The sequence below is a fragment of the Artibeus jamaicensis genome, unplaced genomic scaffold, assembly GCF_021234435.1.
Source record: "Artibeus jamaicensis isolate MK-2021 breed Jamaican fruit bat unplaced genomic scaffold, CSHL_Jam_final contig_490, whole genome shotgun sequence".
NCBI classification, from domain to species: domain Eukaryota; kingdom Metazoa; phylum Chordata; class Mammalia; order Chiroptera; family Phyllostomidae; genus Artibeus; species Artibeus jamaicensis.
Genome location: NW_026521861.1, coordinates 10,638,076 through 10,654,016, shown reverse-complemented (window position 1 = coordinate 10,654,016; position 15,941 = coordinate 10,638,076). Strand labels below are relative to the sequence as shown.

The 15,941-nt window shown below is 51.1% G+C and overlaps 1 protein-coding gene across 1 annotated transcript in view; it reads right to left on the bottom strand.

Moving 5' to 3' along the window:
- The window catches only part of HABP2 (hyaluronan binding protein 2), a 33,499-nt gene extending 17,796 nt beyond the window's left edge, over positions 1–15,703 (bottom strand). Inside the window, exons 1-2 of the mRNA XM_053668461.1 lie at positions 15,540–15,703; positions 5,072–5,108 (exon numbers count right to left, since the gene is read on the bottom strand). Coding sequence (XP_053524436.1) covers positions 5,072–5,108; positions 15,540–15,608 — 106 coding nt within the window. The 5' untranslated portion in view covers positions 15,609–15,703. The remainder of the gene's footprint in view (positions 1–5,071; positions 5,109–15,539) is intronic.
- Positions 15,704–15,941: the final 238 nt, after the last annotated feature.

Sequence of the window (15,941 nt, the reverse complement as noted above, 5' to 3'; positions counted from 1 at the left end):
TGCTAATTTTTTGTTAGATTTGATTGTTGATAGTTGTGAGTTTGTTGCCATTTTACTTTTCATAGTTTTGATCTTATTCTTTTTCTTAAATAAGTCCCTTTAATATTTCATATAATACAGGTTCGGTGATGATAAACTCCTTTAGCTTTGCCTTGTCTGGGAAACACTTTATCTGCCTTTCGATTCTAAGTGATAGCTTTTCTGGATAGAGAATCTTGGTTGTAGGTCCTTGCTTTTCATCACTTTGGACATTTCTTGCCAGTCCCTTCTAGCATGCAAAGTTTCTTTTGAGAAATCTTACAGGAACTCTCTGCTTTTCTCTTGCTGCTTTTAAGATTCTCTCTTTATCTTTAACCTTTGGCATTTTAATTATGAAGTGTCTTGATGTAGTCCTCTTTGGGCCCAACTTGTTGGGGACTCTGTGCTTCCTGGACTTGTATGTCTATTTCCTTCACCAAATTAGGAAAGTTTTCTCTCATTATTTTTTCAAATAAGTTTTCCATGTCTTGTTCTTCCTCTTCTCCTTCTGGCATTCCTGTGATCCAGATGTTAGCACATTTGGAGATGTCCCAGACTCTTTTTATACTATCCTTGTTTTTTGAATTCTTATTTCTTCTTTCTGCTCTGGTTGAATGTTTATTCCTTCCTTATGTTCCAAATCTTTGATTTGAATCCTGGCTTCCTTCCCTTCCCTGATGGTTCACTGTAGATTATTTTTCATTTCATTTAGTGTAACGTTCTTTTATTCCTTTATGTTGGTTACCATAATCAACGAGTTCTTTGAGCATCTCGATCACCATTGTTTTGAACTTTGCATCTGAGAGGTTTGTTATCTTGGTTTTATTTAGTCCTTTTTCTTGGGTTTCGCAGTGTTCTTTCATTTGGGCCATATTTCTTTGTCTCCTCAATTTGGCAGCCTCCCTGTGTTTGTTTCTGTGTCTTAGGTAGAGCTGCTTTGACTTCCTGTGAAAGGCACCTGTAAATTGTGTGGGGCAGAGCCTTAGGTAGCCACCAGGGTGGGGCAACCCACTTCACTGCTTTGTGGTTCCATGTGGGGGGAAGGCTTGGAGAAGGGACTGTGCTGATGCCTGGCTTCTGGGGGTTTGCCTGGCACTCCCCCCATTTCCAGTCACTTCATCTACTCCCTGTATGTGACTGGTGCACTTTCCAGCTGTTGCCCTGGTGTTGAATCCCAGAATGGGTGGGTTTGTGAGCAGGCCCTTCAAGTAAAGTTTCCTGAAAAATCTGGCAGTTGCTTCCACCACCGCAATCCCCACTGGTTTTTATAGCCAGAATTGATGGGGATTTATCTTCCTGGTGTTGGAAGCCTGGGCTGTGAGGTCTGGCCTGGGGCTGAGACTGCTCACTCCCAAAGTATCCCTCCCAATTTTTAACCACCACATGTGGATGTGGGACCACCCGTGTCTGTTCTGACACTGCTGCCACTGCTCCATGCCACACCTTGCTTCTCCACCCTGTCTGTCTCCTCATCTCCACCTGTCTGGATGGCTGTAGCTTCTTAAAATCTTTGGTTGTCAGACTTCCATACAGCTTAATTTTCTAACAGTTCCCAGTGTTATTTGTTTTTAAGATTTAGTTGTAATTCTTGTTGTGGTTGCTCAAGGAGGCAAAGCCTAATTACCTACATCTCCATCTTGACCGGAAGTTGCCAAGTCCTTCCTTCTGATTGGCCTGCACGCAGTGGGCACTTAGCTTTGCCAGCAAAGATGGCAAAGTCTGCTTGGAGCAGCGTAAACAGGGAATTTAGGAGAGAAAGTATATGAGATCTGGGTCAGGTAGTTTGTGAGAAAAATGCTTGTTGAGCTATGTAGGAGTCTAGAAACTGGTCCAAGCACCCTTAGACAATTGTAGAAAAACACTCCTGGTTCAAATACAGATTACTTGAGACTTTCTCTGGGCTACAGAAAAGGGTAGAGCTTTCAGGGAAGAATGGGGCAGCTGTCAGAAGCATATCATATACAATACGTATAAAAAGGTATAATAGCTATAAAAAGAAATCCTTGTGGATTAGTCTATTTATCAGAGTCTGTTTCTAGAATTTATCAGGAAGAATAGTGAGAGAATCCTGTGTTAACCCAAATAATCCTAATAAGAGGTTATTATGTGTCAAGTATTTTATATGTATTAGATACTACACTAAACAAATGTGTTACACACAATCTTATTTAACCTTAGGATAACCCTATATGGCATAGGTATTATTATTCCTACTTTATAGAAAAGCAAAAACTAGGGCAGCAAGAGATGCTATCTGAAAGCGAGTCTAACTCCATGTCTGGTGTGCTTTTTTTTATAAGCACCGGGGCCCCTTTGTGGGTTTACATTTCATGAAACTCCACGGGTCTTAGCTTCCAGGAGGTAACATGCACTGGAAAATCTTCTTTCGCAAAGGTTCCTGGTCCCTCGGCCAGGATTACCGTGGTCCAGACCCGGGGTGTCTCGAATATAACTCCGGAGTTCCTGCAACGGAGGCTTTGCAGCTGCTCTGGATAAACAGCTCGCCAGATGTGTGGAACGGAATGAAAATCCCTGGAATGCTGTCCCTGTTGGCATCATCCATCACCGTGGCACAGACGGTTCCTCCCCCAAACCCCAGCCCTGTCGGTCTGCATTTGACACTTCCAGTCTGGCTGACAGGGCAAGCCCAGCGGAGACCCTCCCTGGCAGCTGGCAGGACAGCTGATGGATGGGCTCAGGCTGAGTGGCTGGGCAGAGCTGAGCCCGCTTTGAAGAGGCATTTCCGCAGGCCTGTTGGCTGCCGCGTCACCTGCTTTGGGGAGATGGGCAGAGCCTGTGCTGTTTGATGCCCACCTCCTCTGCCACCCATTGGGGGTTGTGGCTTGGGCACCTTCTGCTCCAGGAAGACCCTCACCGTGCAGTGTCTCCAACAAGACCAGTGGAAGAAAGAGTTTGCCTGTGGCCTTGAGAAGTGTTTCCTTGGCTACGTTGTTGTTGAAAGCCTGCTGGGATCTGATACGTTTCATCAAAGCACAACCCCTCTGTGAAATTAAATCAGACCAGAACAGGGGTGTTTTTAAAACCTGACCTGCTCTTTGCAGAAAGAGCAGCCCTGGCATCTCACCCCACTCTGCAGCCAGAGGCTGGCAGAGCACCTCGGGGTAAACCCAGAAGCCCAGGTGGTATACTCCACAGTCCCTTCTAAAACCACACTATCAGAAACTATTGGCAGAGTCCTCATGGGGCCCAGAGTTTCATGGTATAAATCCAACAATCTCCACTCCTGGCTAGGTTGTGTTTTAGCTTGTACTTAAATACTACCAGTGATGGTGAGGTCATTGCCTTACAAGAGTCCAGGAGTCTATACAGACTTTTGGACAACTGTGGTGATTCGGAAGTTCTTCCTATTTGCAGATCAAACCTGACCCTAGAGCCTCTAGTCTATTTAAAGCTTTCTGGACACATGGAATGAACCCACTCCTTTTTCCGTGACCTCTGTTCAGAAGGGGCACCACTTACTGTAGTTGTTTGTGTCGTTCACTGCGCAATTCCAGAGCCCCACAGACTTGGAATCACTGTCAACATCTTTCTCAACTTTCTGGCAGATGGCAGTAACATGTCATGAGGTAAAGATGCCTCTTATTTCCCACCAACTTCCCCTCATGGATGAGGGGTGGGGCTGTGTTTCAAATGCTTAAAGAGAGTGAGGTCCCTTGAATCTTATGCTCCTGTCTCTTCCACTGGGTGACACCACGGTTCTGTAGCTCTGTTTCTCTGACACCCGGACCAAAGCAGCCCCTTTGACGGGGCCTGGGCACTTAGTGCTCAAGGCCAGGGAGGCGACTCGGCTTGCGCTGTCCTTGGAGTCCACAGGTGGGTGGCCATTCCGGAGAGCCCTCTGAAATAGGATTCTCCAAGGAACTGGATTTTGTGTTGTTGGATTGAACATTCTCCTCTGCTTTGGGGAGAGACACAGGTCCCTTCAAAACCCACCCTTGATGCTCACGTATAGTTTTGTTCACCTCCACAGACACTTCTGAGCCCACGGGGCAGGATGGGGGCCGGCCATGGACTGCTTTGAGCTGACGCGAGTCTGGCTGCCAGTCTGAGGCTTTGCTGCAGAGGAACACTGACAGCTACATGGGATTTGGTAATTGCCACCTCTACTCCAACTAAGTCCACAGGTTAGACAGGATTGCAGTGTCCGCGTGCTGTCTGCCAGCTGTTGTCCTTTATGGCTGGCCAGCCCTGGTCACTACCAGTAGGGGCTGCCTGCCTCTGCCCCGATGGAGTAGGGAGCGGACTTTTCTTTCTTAGGTCTCAGAGCAGCAGGGGAGGCTTCGGACCCAGAGTCAGAGACCGAAAGTGGACGGTGCGGCCTGGAGGAAACGCCCTGCTCAGGCCGGGCTTGGCCGTGGGCACCGGGCATAGGAGACAGGAGAGGGGGAAGGTGAGCGGGGGAGGGGCGAGTCCATGGGGACAGCCCACGCGCAGGAGCAGGGCTCACTGGGGAGTGCACACATTGAATCTTGAGGAAACGGACCAGGTCGGGTACTGGTGGGAGTGCCCCGACTCCCACCAGGGGCGGGTCAGCCTGGGGGCCACCTGCTCGGCTCTGACACCATCCTCTCAGCCTACAGGGGCTGGTTTCCCACCTAAGGGGGTAACACAGGGCTGGCCCGCCTGGAGCCAGTCATTGCTCAGTGACGTCCTCACTTTGTCTTGTACCTGTCGCCTCACCTCAGCCACCAACGGGCTGGGTAATCTCAGGCTCATTGTGCCCCCTCTCTGGGCCTCAGTTTCATCCTCCATAAAAGGAAGGGGCTTAACTGCATCAGCAATTTTTCCCTTGAGACCGGGTGTCAGGTATCTCCACGGGCAACTGGAAACCGTGTGAAGCGTTCAGTGCGTGCATGGACACACAGACACCCAGGAGAGCGTCTTTCTGGGACGATCCCCAAAGGAGTCAGTGACCCGTCTGAACCATCAGAACTCTGAGGTCACACCGACACTCCCATGTGTGGGTCCCCTTTCCTCCACCCCAGAACCAGCCCGGGGCTGGTGGGGACCCCAGGGCGATGGGTGCACTCACCTGGGTCCAGGTCTAGGAAGAGAGACATCAGGGGGAACTGAAAGACAAAATGACACAGAGTGAGCCCACCGAGCTGGCTGACGGGGTCTCCAGAAAGGCCAGGCTCGTCGCTGATGCAGTTCCACAGACCAGCACGGCGCTTGGTCAGAGGCATTCCCCACAGAGGCTTTGCTGAATAAATAACAATATCGACAGTTCCTCTGAGAAGGCATAACAAGAAAGCTTCACTCATTTACTAACTGGAGTATTTCCTTCCGCTCGAATCCAGGGCCAGTACATGAAGATCCCTTGGGCCAAACCCAGTGGTTATGGTTTTTATAAAGAAACTTTTACTGGGACAGGGACACGCCCATTGCTTACATGCTGTTTATGGCTGCTTTGCTGCAGCTGGGACAGGGACAGTATAGGACCCAGCAGTTCTTCTCTGGTACTTTACAAAAGAAGTGTGCTGACTTCTGATTTAGGAACCAGAGGTCTGTCACCTGACACGTTCCCTTTGGGTCCCGGTGGCCAGAAAGCCGAGGTCACTGTCCTGGTGCCCACGTCCAGCGAGGCAGCTCGGTGTGTTTGCTGCCTCTGCGGTCAGCAGACGTTCCTTCGTTTTTCTTTTTTTAAGTTTTGTGTTACTGTCACCTTCCTTACTCATTTTGGGAGCCAGGCAGATGCTCAATGAGGAAAGAAAGATCAAAAGAGAGAATGCATCCCGAAGTGAGGTACGGAGGGCACAGCCTCAACAAGAAGCCTTCTTGACGAAAATGCTCACCCTGACCTGGTCGTGAGGAACAAGACAGGTCCGGGGCTTGGGCTTCCTGGAAAACAGCCGGCCTGGGCCCCTGAAGGGGCCAGCGTCGTACAAGATGAAGAAAGGTGTGAAGCCTGTTCTTTACTAAGTGAGACTGAAGAGACACAACAGCAGGAGGCAGCGAGGGATCCCCGACTGCGTCCTAAGTGTTTGAGAACAGCTATAAAGGACATACTGGCACAACTGGGCAATTTGAATATTGACTAATAGGAGATGGTATTATTGTCTCGATGCTGAACTTTCTGTGGGTGGTGATGGTATAGTGGTTCTGTAGGAAAATGTTCGTATTTATAGGACGGGCGTGCTGAAGTGGTAAAGGTGATGTCTGCAATTTAGGTGTAAATGACTCAGCAAACCACTGATCTCACATACACACACACACACACACACACACACACACGAGAGAGCAACAGAAAGCAATGTGGCAAAGTGTTTGCTGTCGCGTCTGTCTGGGTGAAGAATATTCATTGTGTTAGTCTTTCCATTCCTCGGCAGGTTTGCAAAACTACAAAATAAAAGGTCGGGGACTGGACAGAAAGTCACGGAACAGAAGGGGGGCCGCGGGCCGCCTGGATGGGGCCTGTTCTGTGGCCTCACAGTCCGCAGCCCTGCTGCTGTGGGAAACGAGGCAGGGGTAGGCACTTCGTTTCGGGGGGTTGGGGGGCAGCAGGTTGGCCATGGGGAGGCTCTGCAGAGGAAGGGCAGGTTCAGGCCCCAGGGTGGTCCTGGGCTGCGTGAACCGGGAACATCCGAAACTGACCCCTCTGGGCTCCAGTGACGGGGCAGCGCTGAGAAGGAGCACGTGAGGACACAGGCGTGTCCTTCACAGCCAGCTGGCCCTGCCTTGGTCCCCGCCCTCCGTTCTGCCTCATCTTCCCTCCACTGAGCTTGGCAGGGTCTGCCCCTCTCTCCCCGTCAGCCCGAGGAGACGGAGGTACCCCTTGAATTCTCCTATTTGAGCTGCATAGTGTGGGCCAGGCCTGGCCACCTTCTGCCCTAGGACGTGGGCAGGGCAGGAGGGAGGACTTCAAGGCACAGGGTGGAAAAGACCCTCCCAGACCTGTGCCTGGGCCTGAAGGAGATACTACATACACATCCTAGTTCTCAACTGGAGCCCGAGGTGCAGCCAGGTGCTATGCTGCCCGTGGCCAGCAGGTGGCAGACGTGCCCTTCCCAGGAGGTGGAACTGGTTAGCATCTGGATCTGGGAGGGAAACCAAACAAAAAGCAAGCCCAGGAGGACCTTCCTGGCCTGGAGGTGGTGGCCGCGGGGGTTCAGATCCCACCCACTCTCAGAGAGTCAAGCAGCTGCTGCCCAGCTGCACAGCCTGCCTGGGCTGCGTGTCCGCAGGTCCCAGGATCCAAAGCAGGCCCCCTCAGCGTGTGAATTACCAGGTCCACCAAGGACAGAGGCTGTGGTGAAATGTGGAAAGTGGCAGCCCCAACACCATGATGGGTACCAGGGGGGCCGTGTGGGAAAGTCCAGGGCTGCAGCCAGTTATTGACGCCCAGCATCCGGGTTCTGAAGCTGACCTGGGCCATGGCAGGGGCCAGTGGGGGACACGAAGAGATGCCATATTTACCTTCTTACTTTCCACCATTCTGTTCAATTTTCCCACACAGAGACAAGGAAGTCAATGATAGAAGTCCTCATCATGGAAGTTGCAAATCCGAAGAAGACCATCAAGGGAAAGGAAGGAGGAGGAGGAGAAGGAGGAGGAGCAACTCTGATCTCAGTTCACAATAGTTAAGCGCCGACAATATGGTAAGGATGGTGCTAAGGGTTTTACACGCATTTTGTCTCATTTGTTGCACACAATAATTGACTGTGGAGGTGCTAGAATTAAGTCCATTTTGGAGGTGAGAAAACAGGTTTGCAGGGATGAAGTTGCCCAGAGTAACTCAGCTAATAAACACGGGAGCCGACAAACATTGCGGCCAGTTTTACGCCTGGGCCCTGGCTCTCTGAGTCTCCGTGGCTGTGAGCAATGGGAACCACGGCGCCCCTCGGTGGTGAAGGAAGGGTGGAGGAGCAGGAACAGAACTCCCTGACCCGAAGAGAGGCAGGGCATTGAGCTAAATTAAGAGATGAGGCCCTGTGCTTAGGAAGCTTTGAGACGAGCCTCTCCACTATACTAATGTACCCCTTATCACCAGACAGCCTGTGTCAAAGGTCTGGAGTCTTGCAGGCAAAGGGTGATCAGTGGGGAAGGCAGAGAGGGGCAGAGAGAAGATCCTGGTCTCCGAGACCTACCGATTTACCAGGTAATCTCTTTAGATGATGTGAAAGGCATTGAGGTCTAATCTATGCTGTGCTATCTTCAGCAATTATTTCAACTCAGCTTCTTCCTCTGCCTTTTAGGATTTCAGAATCCTAAACTTTCTGGAAAACAAAACAAAAGGGCAGAGGCTGAAGGTCTGTGTCGATGATTTCCAGAAATTAGCTGCTAGAAAATGCTCTTAGAGGCTTGGGAAGCAGTGGAGAGGAGGGATGCAGCTAGTCCTGCTCTTTGGGGCCAGAAGCTTGGCTTAGAAGGAAACAAAGCAGAACGATCTTTCACCTGGTAGGTAGAGGATTGGGACTCCAGTCTCAGCCATTCCTTCCCCTTCAGCTGTCCCTTCTCTCTCTGGTGAATGGTGGTAGTCTAGATGTCACTGACCACCAGGAAAGGACTGTCTCCCTCCCAAGGACAGCTGGGCAGGAGAGAGCTCTGCACCAGGGCCAGGCGAGGCTGCAGCTGCTGGGCGGGAAGGCAGGCCAAGGGCAAAAGGGCACAGCTCAGCAGGGCCGCCCCCCACTGCTGAGCAAAGAGCTCAAGGTCAGGGTAAGGGGTGCAGGTGACAGAAGACAGGGGTTGCCAGTGTTCGGTCATCAGCCCAGCTGCTGCCTCACATGACCTGCCCACTGTGTCACACACGTGAGCTGTGTCATGTGATGAGCAGCTGTGCAGAGCCTCTTAGGCCTTTAAGAAAAAAACTGGTAGAAGATACATTTTATATATATATATATGTATATATTTCCATTGTAACCATTTATTCGTATTCCATTCAGTGGCATCAATTACATTCACAATGCTATGTTACCATCACAACTACCTACACCCTAAACTTTTTCATCATCCCCAACGTAAACTTCACACCCATCAAACGATAACTCGCCTTCCTCCTTCCTCCAAGCTCCTAGTAACCTCTACTCTCCTTTCCGTCTCCAGGAGTTCGCCTGTTCTAGGTACCTGGTGTGAGTGGAATCGCGTCACGCTTGTCCTTCTGTGACTGGCTATATTTCTCCATAATGTGTGTGAGGTCTGTCCATGTTGGAGCCGACACCCCAGTTCCACTCTTTTTTACAGCTCAGTAGTATTCCAGTGCACATCATGTTTTGTTCACCTGTTCTTCTGTCGATGGACACTTGGGCTATTTATGTCTCTTAGCTACTGCAAATAGTGCTTCCATGAACTCAGGTTTTGTGTACAACAGGCTGTTCAAGTCTCTGCTTCCTGTTTTTGGGGGGTGTATACCTGGGCGTGGACTGCGTGGGTCATGTGGTTATTCTATTTAACTTCATGAGGAGGCACCGCACTCTTTTCCGCCGCGGCTGCACCGTTTTGCATTCCCAGCAGCACAGCCAAATAGTCCCGGTGCTTCCACATTCTCGTCAACACTTGTTATTTTCCCACAGTAAAAACCCTAGCCATCCCAATGGGTGGGAAGGGGTGCCACTCAGCCCTTCCTAGCACAAGGAGTCTCATCCTTCTTCTTTTAGGTCACAAGCTGTGCAAGGCTGACCTAGGATTGGTGGTTACTGTGGCTTTGCTCTGATCTGGAGCTGGGGCAAGGAGGGAAGGCTCTCATGGGGAATCTGGAGGCCAAAGGAGCAGGCACCGTCACTGGTTTCCTTCTCGGGAGCCTCGGTGAAGCCTGGAACCACAGTGACACGCCGGGGGGGCCTCGTGGAGAGAGACTGGCCTGACCCGTCATGTACAGAGGAGGCAGCCAGGGCCCAGCAGGGCGATGCACCCCTGTAAGGACATCAGCAGATTGGAGCAGGGCAGGGACTGGAGACCGGGTTCTCCTCGATCTGAGGCCAGTCACCTGTGTCTGGTCCCGGCTGACCGAGGGCTGGGGATGCAGCTTCAGGTGGTTGGCACAGATGGGGTAGAGGACGGAGAGAAGAGGCCCATCCGGAGACGTGGAGAGTTTCCATTCTGATCTGGATGGCTTGATAAAAATCCAGATCTCTGGGCTCCGCCTGCAGGGGTGGTGATTCCGTGGGTCTGGAGTGGGCCCAGAACGTGCGTTTTCACCCAGCCCCCCGGTGGCTCGGGCCCCACCCTTCGATGGTGCCTCTCTCAGTCATGGGACTGCGGGGCGAGGAGGCTCGGGCGCCTCTCTGTTCCTGTGCTAGTTGTGGAATCTCTCTGCACCTCACTTTCCCCGATTATAAAAGAAAGAACTCCCAGCCCCATGGATAACCAGCCCGATGTTTTGTTTTGTTTTCAAGGGTATTTGGCCGAGGGGGGAACTAAGCATTTGCAAAGGATTACTCTTCAAGTAAGCACTCGGAAACACATATTAGCCCAAATGTGCCCTCCCGGGGACTTGGGACAAATGGCGTGGGAGTGGGGGCTGGTGTTGAAGAGTAGGGAGCGAGGCCGTCCAGGGTAAGCGGGTTGGATGCAGGCCAACATTCATTTCTGGATGTGATCACGCACCTGGAAGCCCTTGGAAAAGGCAAAGGAGCGAACAAAACAAAAGCATGAGTCACAAGCCCCTGCACTGGCCTGCTTGGCTGATCCACCTCCGCAAACAGCCCAGGGCTGCAGAAAGAATCTGACCTCCAGGGGAACCAACTCCGCCCCTGAGGCCGTCCTCAGCCCTGTGCTTCCCACCGGGTAGGACATCAACCCCCGGTGACACCCAAGCTGCTTTGGGAGGCTCCTGGCCAGGGTGTGACAAACCGTCAACACACAGGTAAAAAGTCATTTCCTTCTCAGTTTTACCGAGAGCCCTTCCAATCCCCTCTCAGAGGAAGAGTCGGATGGTGCTGGTGAATTGTCTCCCTCTCCTCATCTCCCCTTCCACCAAGGAGAAAGCAGGCTTCAGGCTCTGGGCTTCGGGTGAGAACTGTAGCCAGTTAGAATTCAATGACATTGTTTTGTCTTGTGTTCTTTGATTTTTCCATTTATCGTTTCGACGGTTCCCTTTTTAAAATGCGTCTATTTGGCTAGAGAAAAGGTGAGTCGGTTTCACAAAAGTACGAAGAAACTAGTTTGGGTTTTGACACAGTTTCTGAAGGTGGATTCAGGCATGATGGAAGTTTCGAAAGCACTGGAACTAGCCAGTCAGCTGTCTGACGAGACTCGCTGTGTCTGGGGCTGAAAAGAGAAGCTTGAGGGGCTGTTGAAGGAGCCTCCGGGGAGAGGAGCTGCGTCGCCTCCTACCTGCTGCCAGAGTCTCAGCCACGGACACTTCTGATGACTTTTGCACCCCCTTGAATGGCCACACTGGTTTCGGGCAGAGCCTGGCACGGTGACCTCTCCCGCAGTGCTCACGAGCATGGGGCTTGGCATCTGGCGGACCTGGGTTTGAACCCCAGCTCTGAAAAGGCCCAGGGATGCCCCCTCTGGCAGACCACTCACCCCCTCTGGAGCTTAGGTGGTTGGCACAGACAGGGTAGGGAACCCTTCCCGTTCTGCAGAGTGAGGATGGCGGTGGTTGCTGCCTCACTGGGCTGTTGGGAAGCTTTAATGACATCACAAGCCTAAAGCACGCAATGGCTGATAAATGGTTGCTGTTACGATGACCATTATGACTAATAGCAGCTGATTTTTAAAAAATGTTTTACTTATGGACGTTGGCAAATCGAGGAGCCATTGAGAACAGCACATGTGGCACCACAAACTCTTCCTGGAACTTGTTTGTTGGGTCACACTCACGTCACTCTACCCTCCCCGCCCACCACAACTTTTTCTGTATTTTTTTAACCTGGGATCTTTGCCTAAGTCCTAAGCCAGGAAACTTGTTATATTAATTATGAAGAAAAAGCATGTTTTATTTAAAATCCCCGCTGCCGAATGTTCTGCCGTGCCGTCTCCCTGTGACAGCAGAATGGCTTGTGCATTTGGGGACCCCTAATGAATTTAAAATACAATGATGTCTGTGCCTGGGTGCACTTCCTGGGAGCTGATTTCCCTAAACAGCTGTGTGCCCTGCCGAGGCTAATGAGTTGGGCTCATGCACAGGCTCCATTAAAAATAAAACCCATAAGAAGGTGCTGTGAAATTCAGTCCATCTCTTCTCCATAAGATGGTGTGTTACAGCAAGAGGGAGGGATGTCTCCTGAGCCTGTAGAGACACACGTTCCGGAGCATCGAGGCTTTACAAAGGTGGCTCGTACCTACCCATACGAGGCCTTCTTCGTACTCGGGGCCATGAAGATTTGGGTGCTTGAATTAATCAGAGGCTGAGCCCACTTTCTTGACCATCCAAAATTGGCCCCGATACTTCAACAGCTATGGTGCTACTGAACAACCGCCAGGCAGGATCGCTCTCTGTCTTTCTCTCTCTGTGTCTCCAAGGTAAAACCAGGCAGATAATGTGCGCCAAGCAGGCAGAAAGGGTGTCGAGGGTCGAGAATAATGGGGCTTAAGTTTCTAACAATAGGAGCAGCAGCTTCTCCTCACTGCCAGGCAGGGAGGTGAACTCTTTGTCACTAGGATGTCTGGTTTTCAAGAAGGCTCAGAGATTTGTATTTTTATGCGAAATGTTCTGATTTTCAAATGCTGCTGAGCAATCGAAAGGAAATCAGCGTGCCGAGCCAGACAGACCTGGGTCCCAATCCTGGCTGGGAAGTTGATCTACCAACTTTGGGCTGGTTTCCCACCCATAAAACAAGGATAACGATGCAAGACTGTGCTGGGGACAGGCGTTCAAAACTGACCAGTAAGGACAAACAAATCTAGAGCAGACCAGGCAGGCCCTACCAATGGATCCGTGTCCACTGCAATGGTATTTGATCTAGACCGCTCTGGGTGGTCAATACCTGAGTAAGAATCGGAGTTGAAGATGAGCCTGAGATACCTTTAGGAGATTCACTGCATGATCTGAGTTCATGGAGGCGTGACGGGGGCCTTTCCAGTGGGTAGCCACCACAGACCCTGGGACTGGTTTTCTCTCCATTCTCAGAGGCATATGGGGTTCTTGACACTCCACCTACCAAACAGTCCCCTCGTCTAAGAGCCTCCTGTCCCTGTGGGAGGGACCAGGATCCGGAAGCTCTGTGGACTGAAGAAATCTCATCTTTAGCCAGGGTGCAGGCAGGAGACCTAGTCTAGACAAATGGACACCAGCCATCACCCAGAACTCAGCCTGGTTACTTCCCAGCTACATGACTCAAGGCCAAGTTCCCCAGCTCCTCATCTATACATTGGGAGCAATAATAGTACCTACTTCTTAGGGTACTTCTGGGGATGAACTGATCTGTGGGAAGCACAGACCTGGCACACAGGATTTCTCATTAAATGGAAGCAGTTGGGGCAGGAGAGGCCACCCATCTGCTCTGTGCCGCCATCCCTCCCGTGATGCCCCGAACTCTCCAAAGCATCTGAGCAACTTGGCCACCCTCCCCCAGATGCCTGTGTACTGGCCGGTGAAGCGCAAGCTGCCTTCCCGACCACCTGTCTGGCGCACATCTGGGGTAGAAAATGCTCCAAAGCCCCGGGTCCTCTCCTTGGAATTGACTAAGCTCATCGCCTGAAGGCCCTCTCTCATATTCTCTCTTTTATCCCTTATTGACTTATAATTTCATCGCTAACCCTAAAAAAAATCACTGGGGCTTGCAAAAAAAAGGCGGGGGAATTTGGGGGGACCATTATCTTTTTGTGAACTTCAAAGAGACTGCATCAATCCGTCTCCTTGCCTGCGAACTTTAGGACCTAATTCTTTCTGACTGGTACTTTCTCTGGGCCCCCCGTGGACCTCTGATGATAATTTCCATGCTTTTCTTTAGATCTGTGATATTTCTGCTGGATTTTGGCCCCAGACATCCAACAAGCAATCAAATGATGCGGAGAGCTTGACAATAATTTGTCATTGTAGCCACACCACACACACACGCGCGCAAGTCGGCATTGGAAAGTGAAAGTCTCTCAGAGGTCAGTCACTTGGCAGCTGAAGACAGGGCTAAGGTGGGCTTCTGAGTACAGTTTGCCAAAAGGGGAGCTGTTTGTTTTTAAAGCGTGTTAATCAGAAAACCTGGGATTTAATCTGATTCCTGCAGGAAAAGCCCAATGAAGTAAAATGGGGAATAAAATGCATGAGTATGTAGTGCAATAGAGAGGTTGTGGCTCTTTTTTTCGGTTCTCATCCCTGCTCACTCTCTGCCCCTGCCCTGACCCAGGGGCATGTTTTCTGATTTTTGCAGACAACTTGGGTCCATTCTGGAAATTTAAGGGAAAGAGCTAATGCTTAGTGAACGTTACATGAGTTGCCTTGTTTAGTCAATCGTAACCTTCCCCTAATCTGGGGAGATTATCACTTGGTTTGCAGTAGAGGAAACCAGTGCTCAGAGAAATCACGGCGCCGCCCATAATCCCGCAGCTGGAATTAGGCAAAGCGGGGGAGCCAATCCTGACTCCCAACCCACCCTTGGGCCTCCAGCCACACCCAGTGTGGAACTCCAGGAGGCCCGCTCTCTCTCCCTCTCTCCTTTTTTATCCTCACCCAAGGATATGTTCATCAATTTTTTTTTTTGAGAGAGAGAGGAAGAGAGAGAGAGAGAGACATCAATGTGTGAGAGAAATATCAGCATCAGTTAGCATCCCCTCCATTCCGTCCCCTGACCCCTGATCAAATCCACAACCTGGGCACGAGCCCTGGTCAGGAATTGAACCCACAACCTTCGGGTGTACGGTAAGGCACTCCAACCAGCTGATCCCCCCAGCCAGGACAGGAAGCTCTCTCTCTGTGGAATGTCCCACTCATGTGACCACAGAGACCCAGCTGACCCCCTCGGGCGCAGTGGCTCTCAGCAGAAGCCGGCATCTCCACAGCTCATCTGCTCCCAAATGTCTCGAGTTCCCCATGAGGGACTCTCTGATGTCCCTTTCCTCCCCTGCTCACCTCGGCACCCGTGACAGTCACGGTCGTAGGATGAGGGGAGAAAGAATATGCTGCACACAGAGCTCCTCTCCAAATCTAACGCACCAACTACGTCAGCCTGTTGCCAGGACCCCTGGCAGCCAGTGAGACTCTCCTCCGGGGCCAAGGCACAAGAATTCTCACCCTGGGGTCACCCCAGATGGCTGGCAAACTGGGTGTGTGTCAGCATGTGCAGAGAGAGTTTGCAGCTTTCACTGGCTTCTCAAAGGGGTCTGTGAGACCCGTGCCAGATCGAGAGCCACGGCCTTAGTGGAGTTTCTCACCCCGTCCCTTCCTTTGGAAGGTGTCCGTGGAGACTCTTCCAAGAGGGCTCAAGTCAGTTGCACAGCTTTGTGGAGCTCGTCACTCGGCACAAACAGGCCTACCTCAGCTCTGGCCCTCAGATGTACTTGACTCGACCACGCTAGCCTTTCACAGCTAAATTTCTCATCGCTCCGGACCCTGCTGGTTTGGTCTTCCTAATAACCCTGGAGTCTCTCAACCCCAGGTATTTGAAAAGAACACTTACCCCACAGGCTGTCTGTCCCACCAGAACCACAAACAGCAGAACGCGGAGATCAGACATTGTGGCGAACATCTCTGCAGCGTAAGGACCCTTCTTTTGCTCTAAACACAATTTCTTGTAGTGCCTTTACGGGGGAATGGGGAATATCAGTCTGCAAGGGTTCAGGAACAAATGAAGGGAATGCAAATTATTAACTAGGCATCAAATACTGTTTAATGTTTTGCAAACCAACTATCTTGATTAAACAAATGGTAGCTTTGGGGCTGGGCTGAGTCATGGGGTGGTTCCTTTTCTGGGAGGAAAGCCTCCAAAGACAGTAGCAGACAGAAAGAGCCCCCGGCCCCTGGCTGCAGCTGGGGGCCTGCCCGGTGTTCAGTTCAGAAGGCCTGCTGGTTAATGAGCATC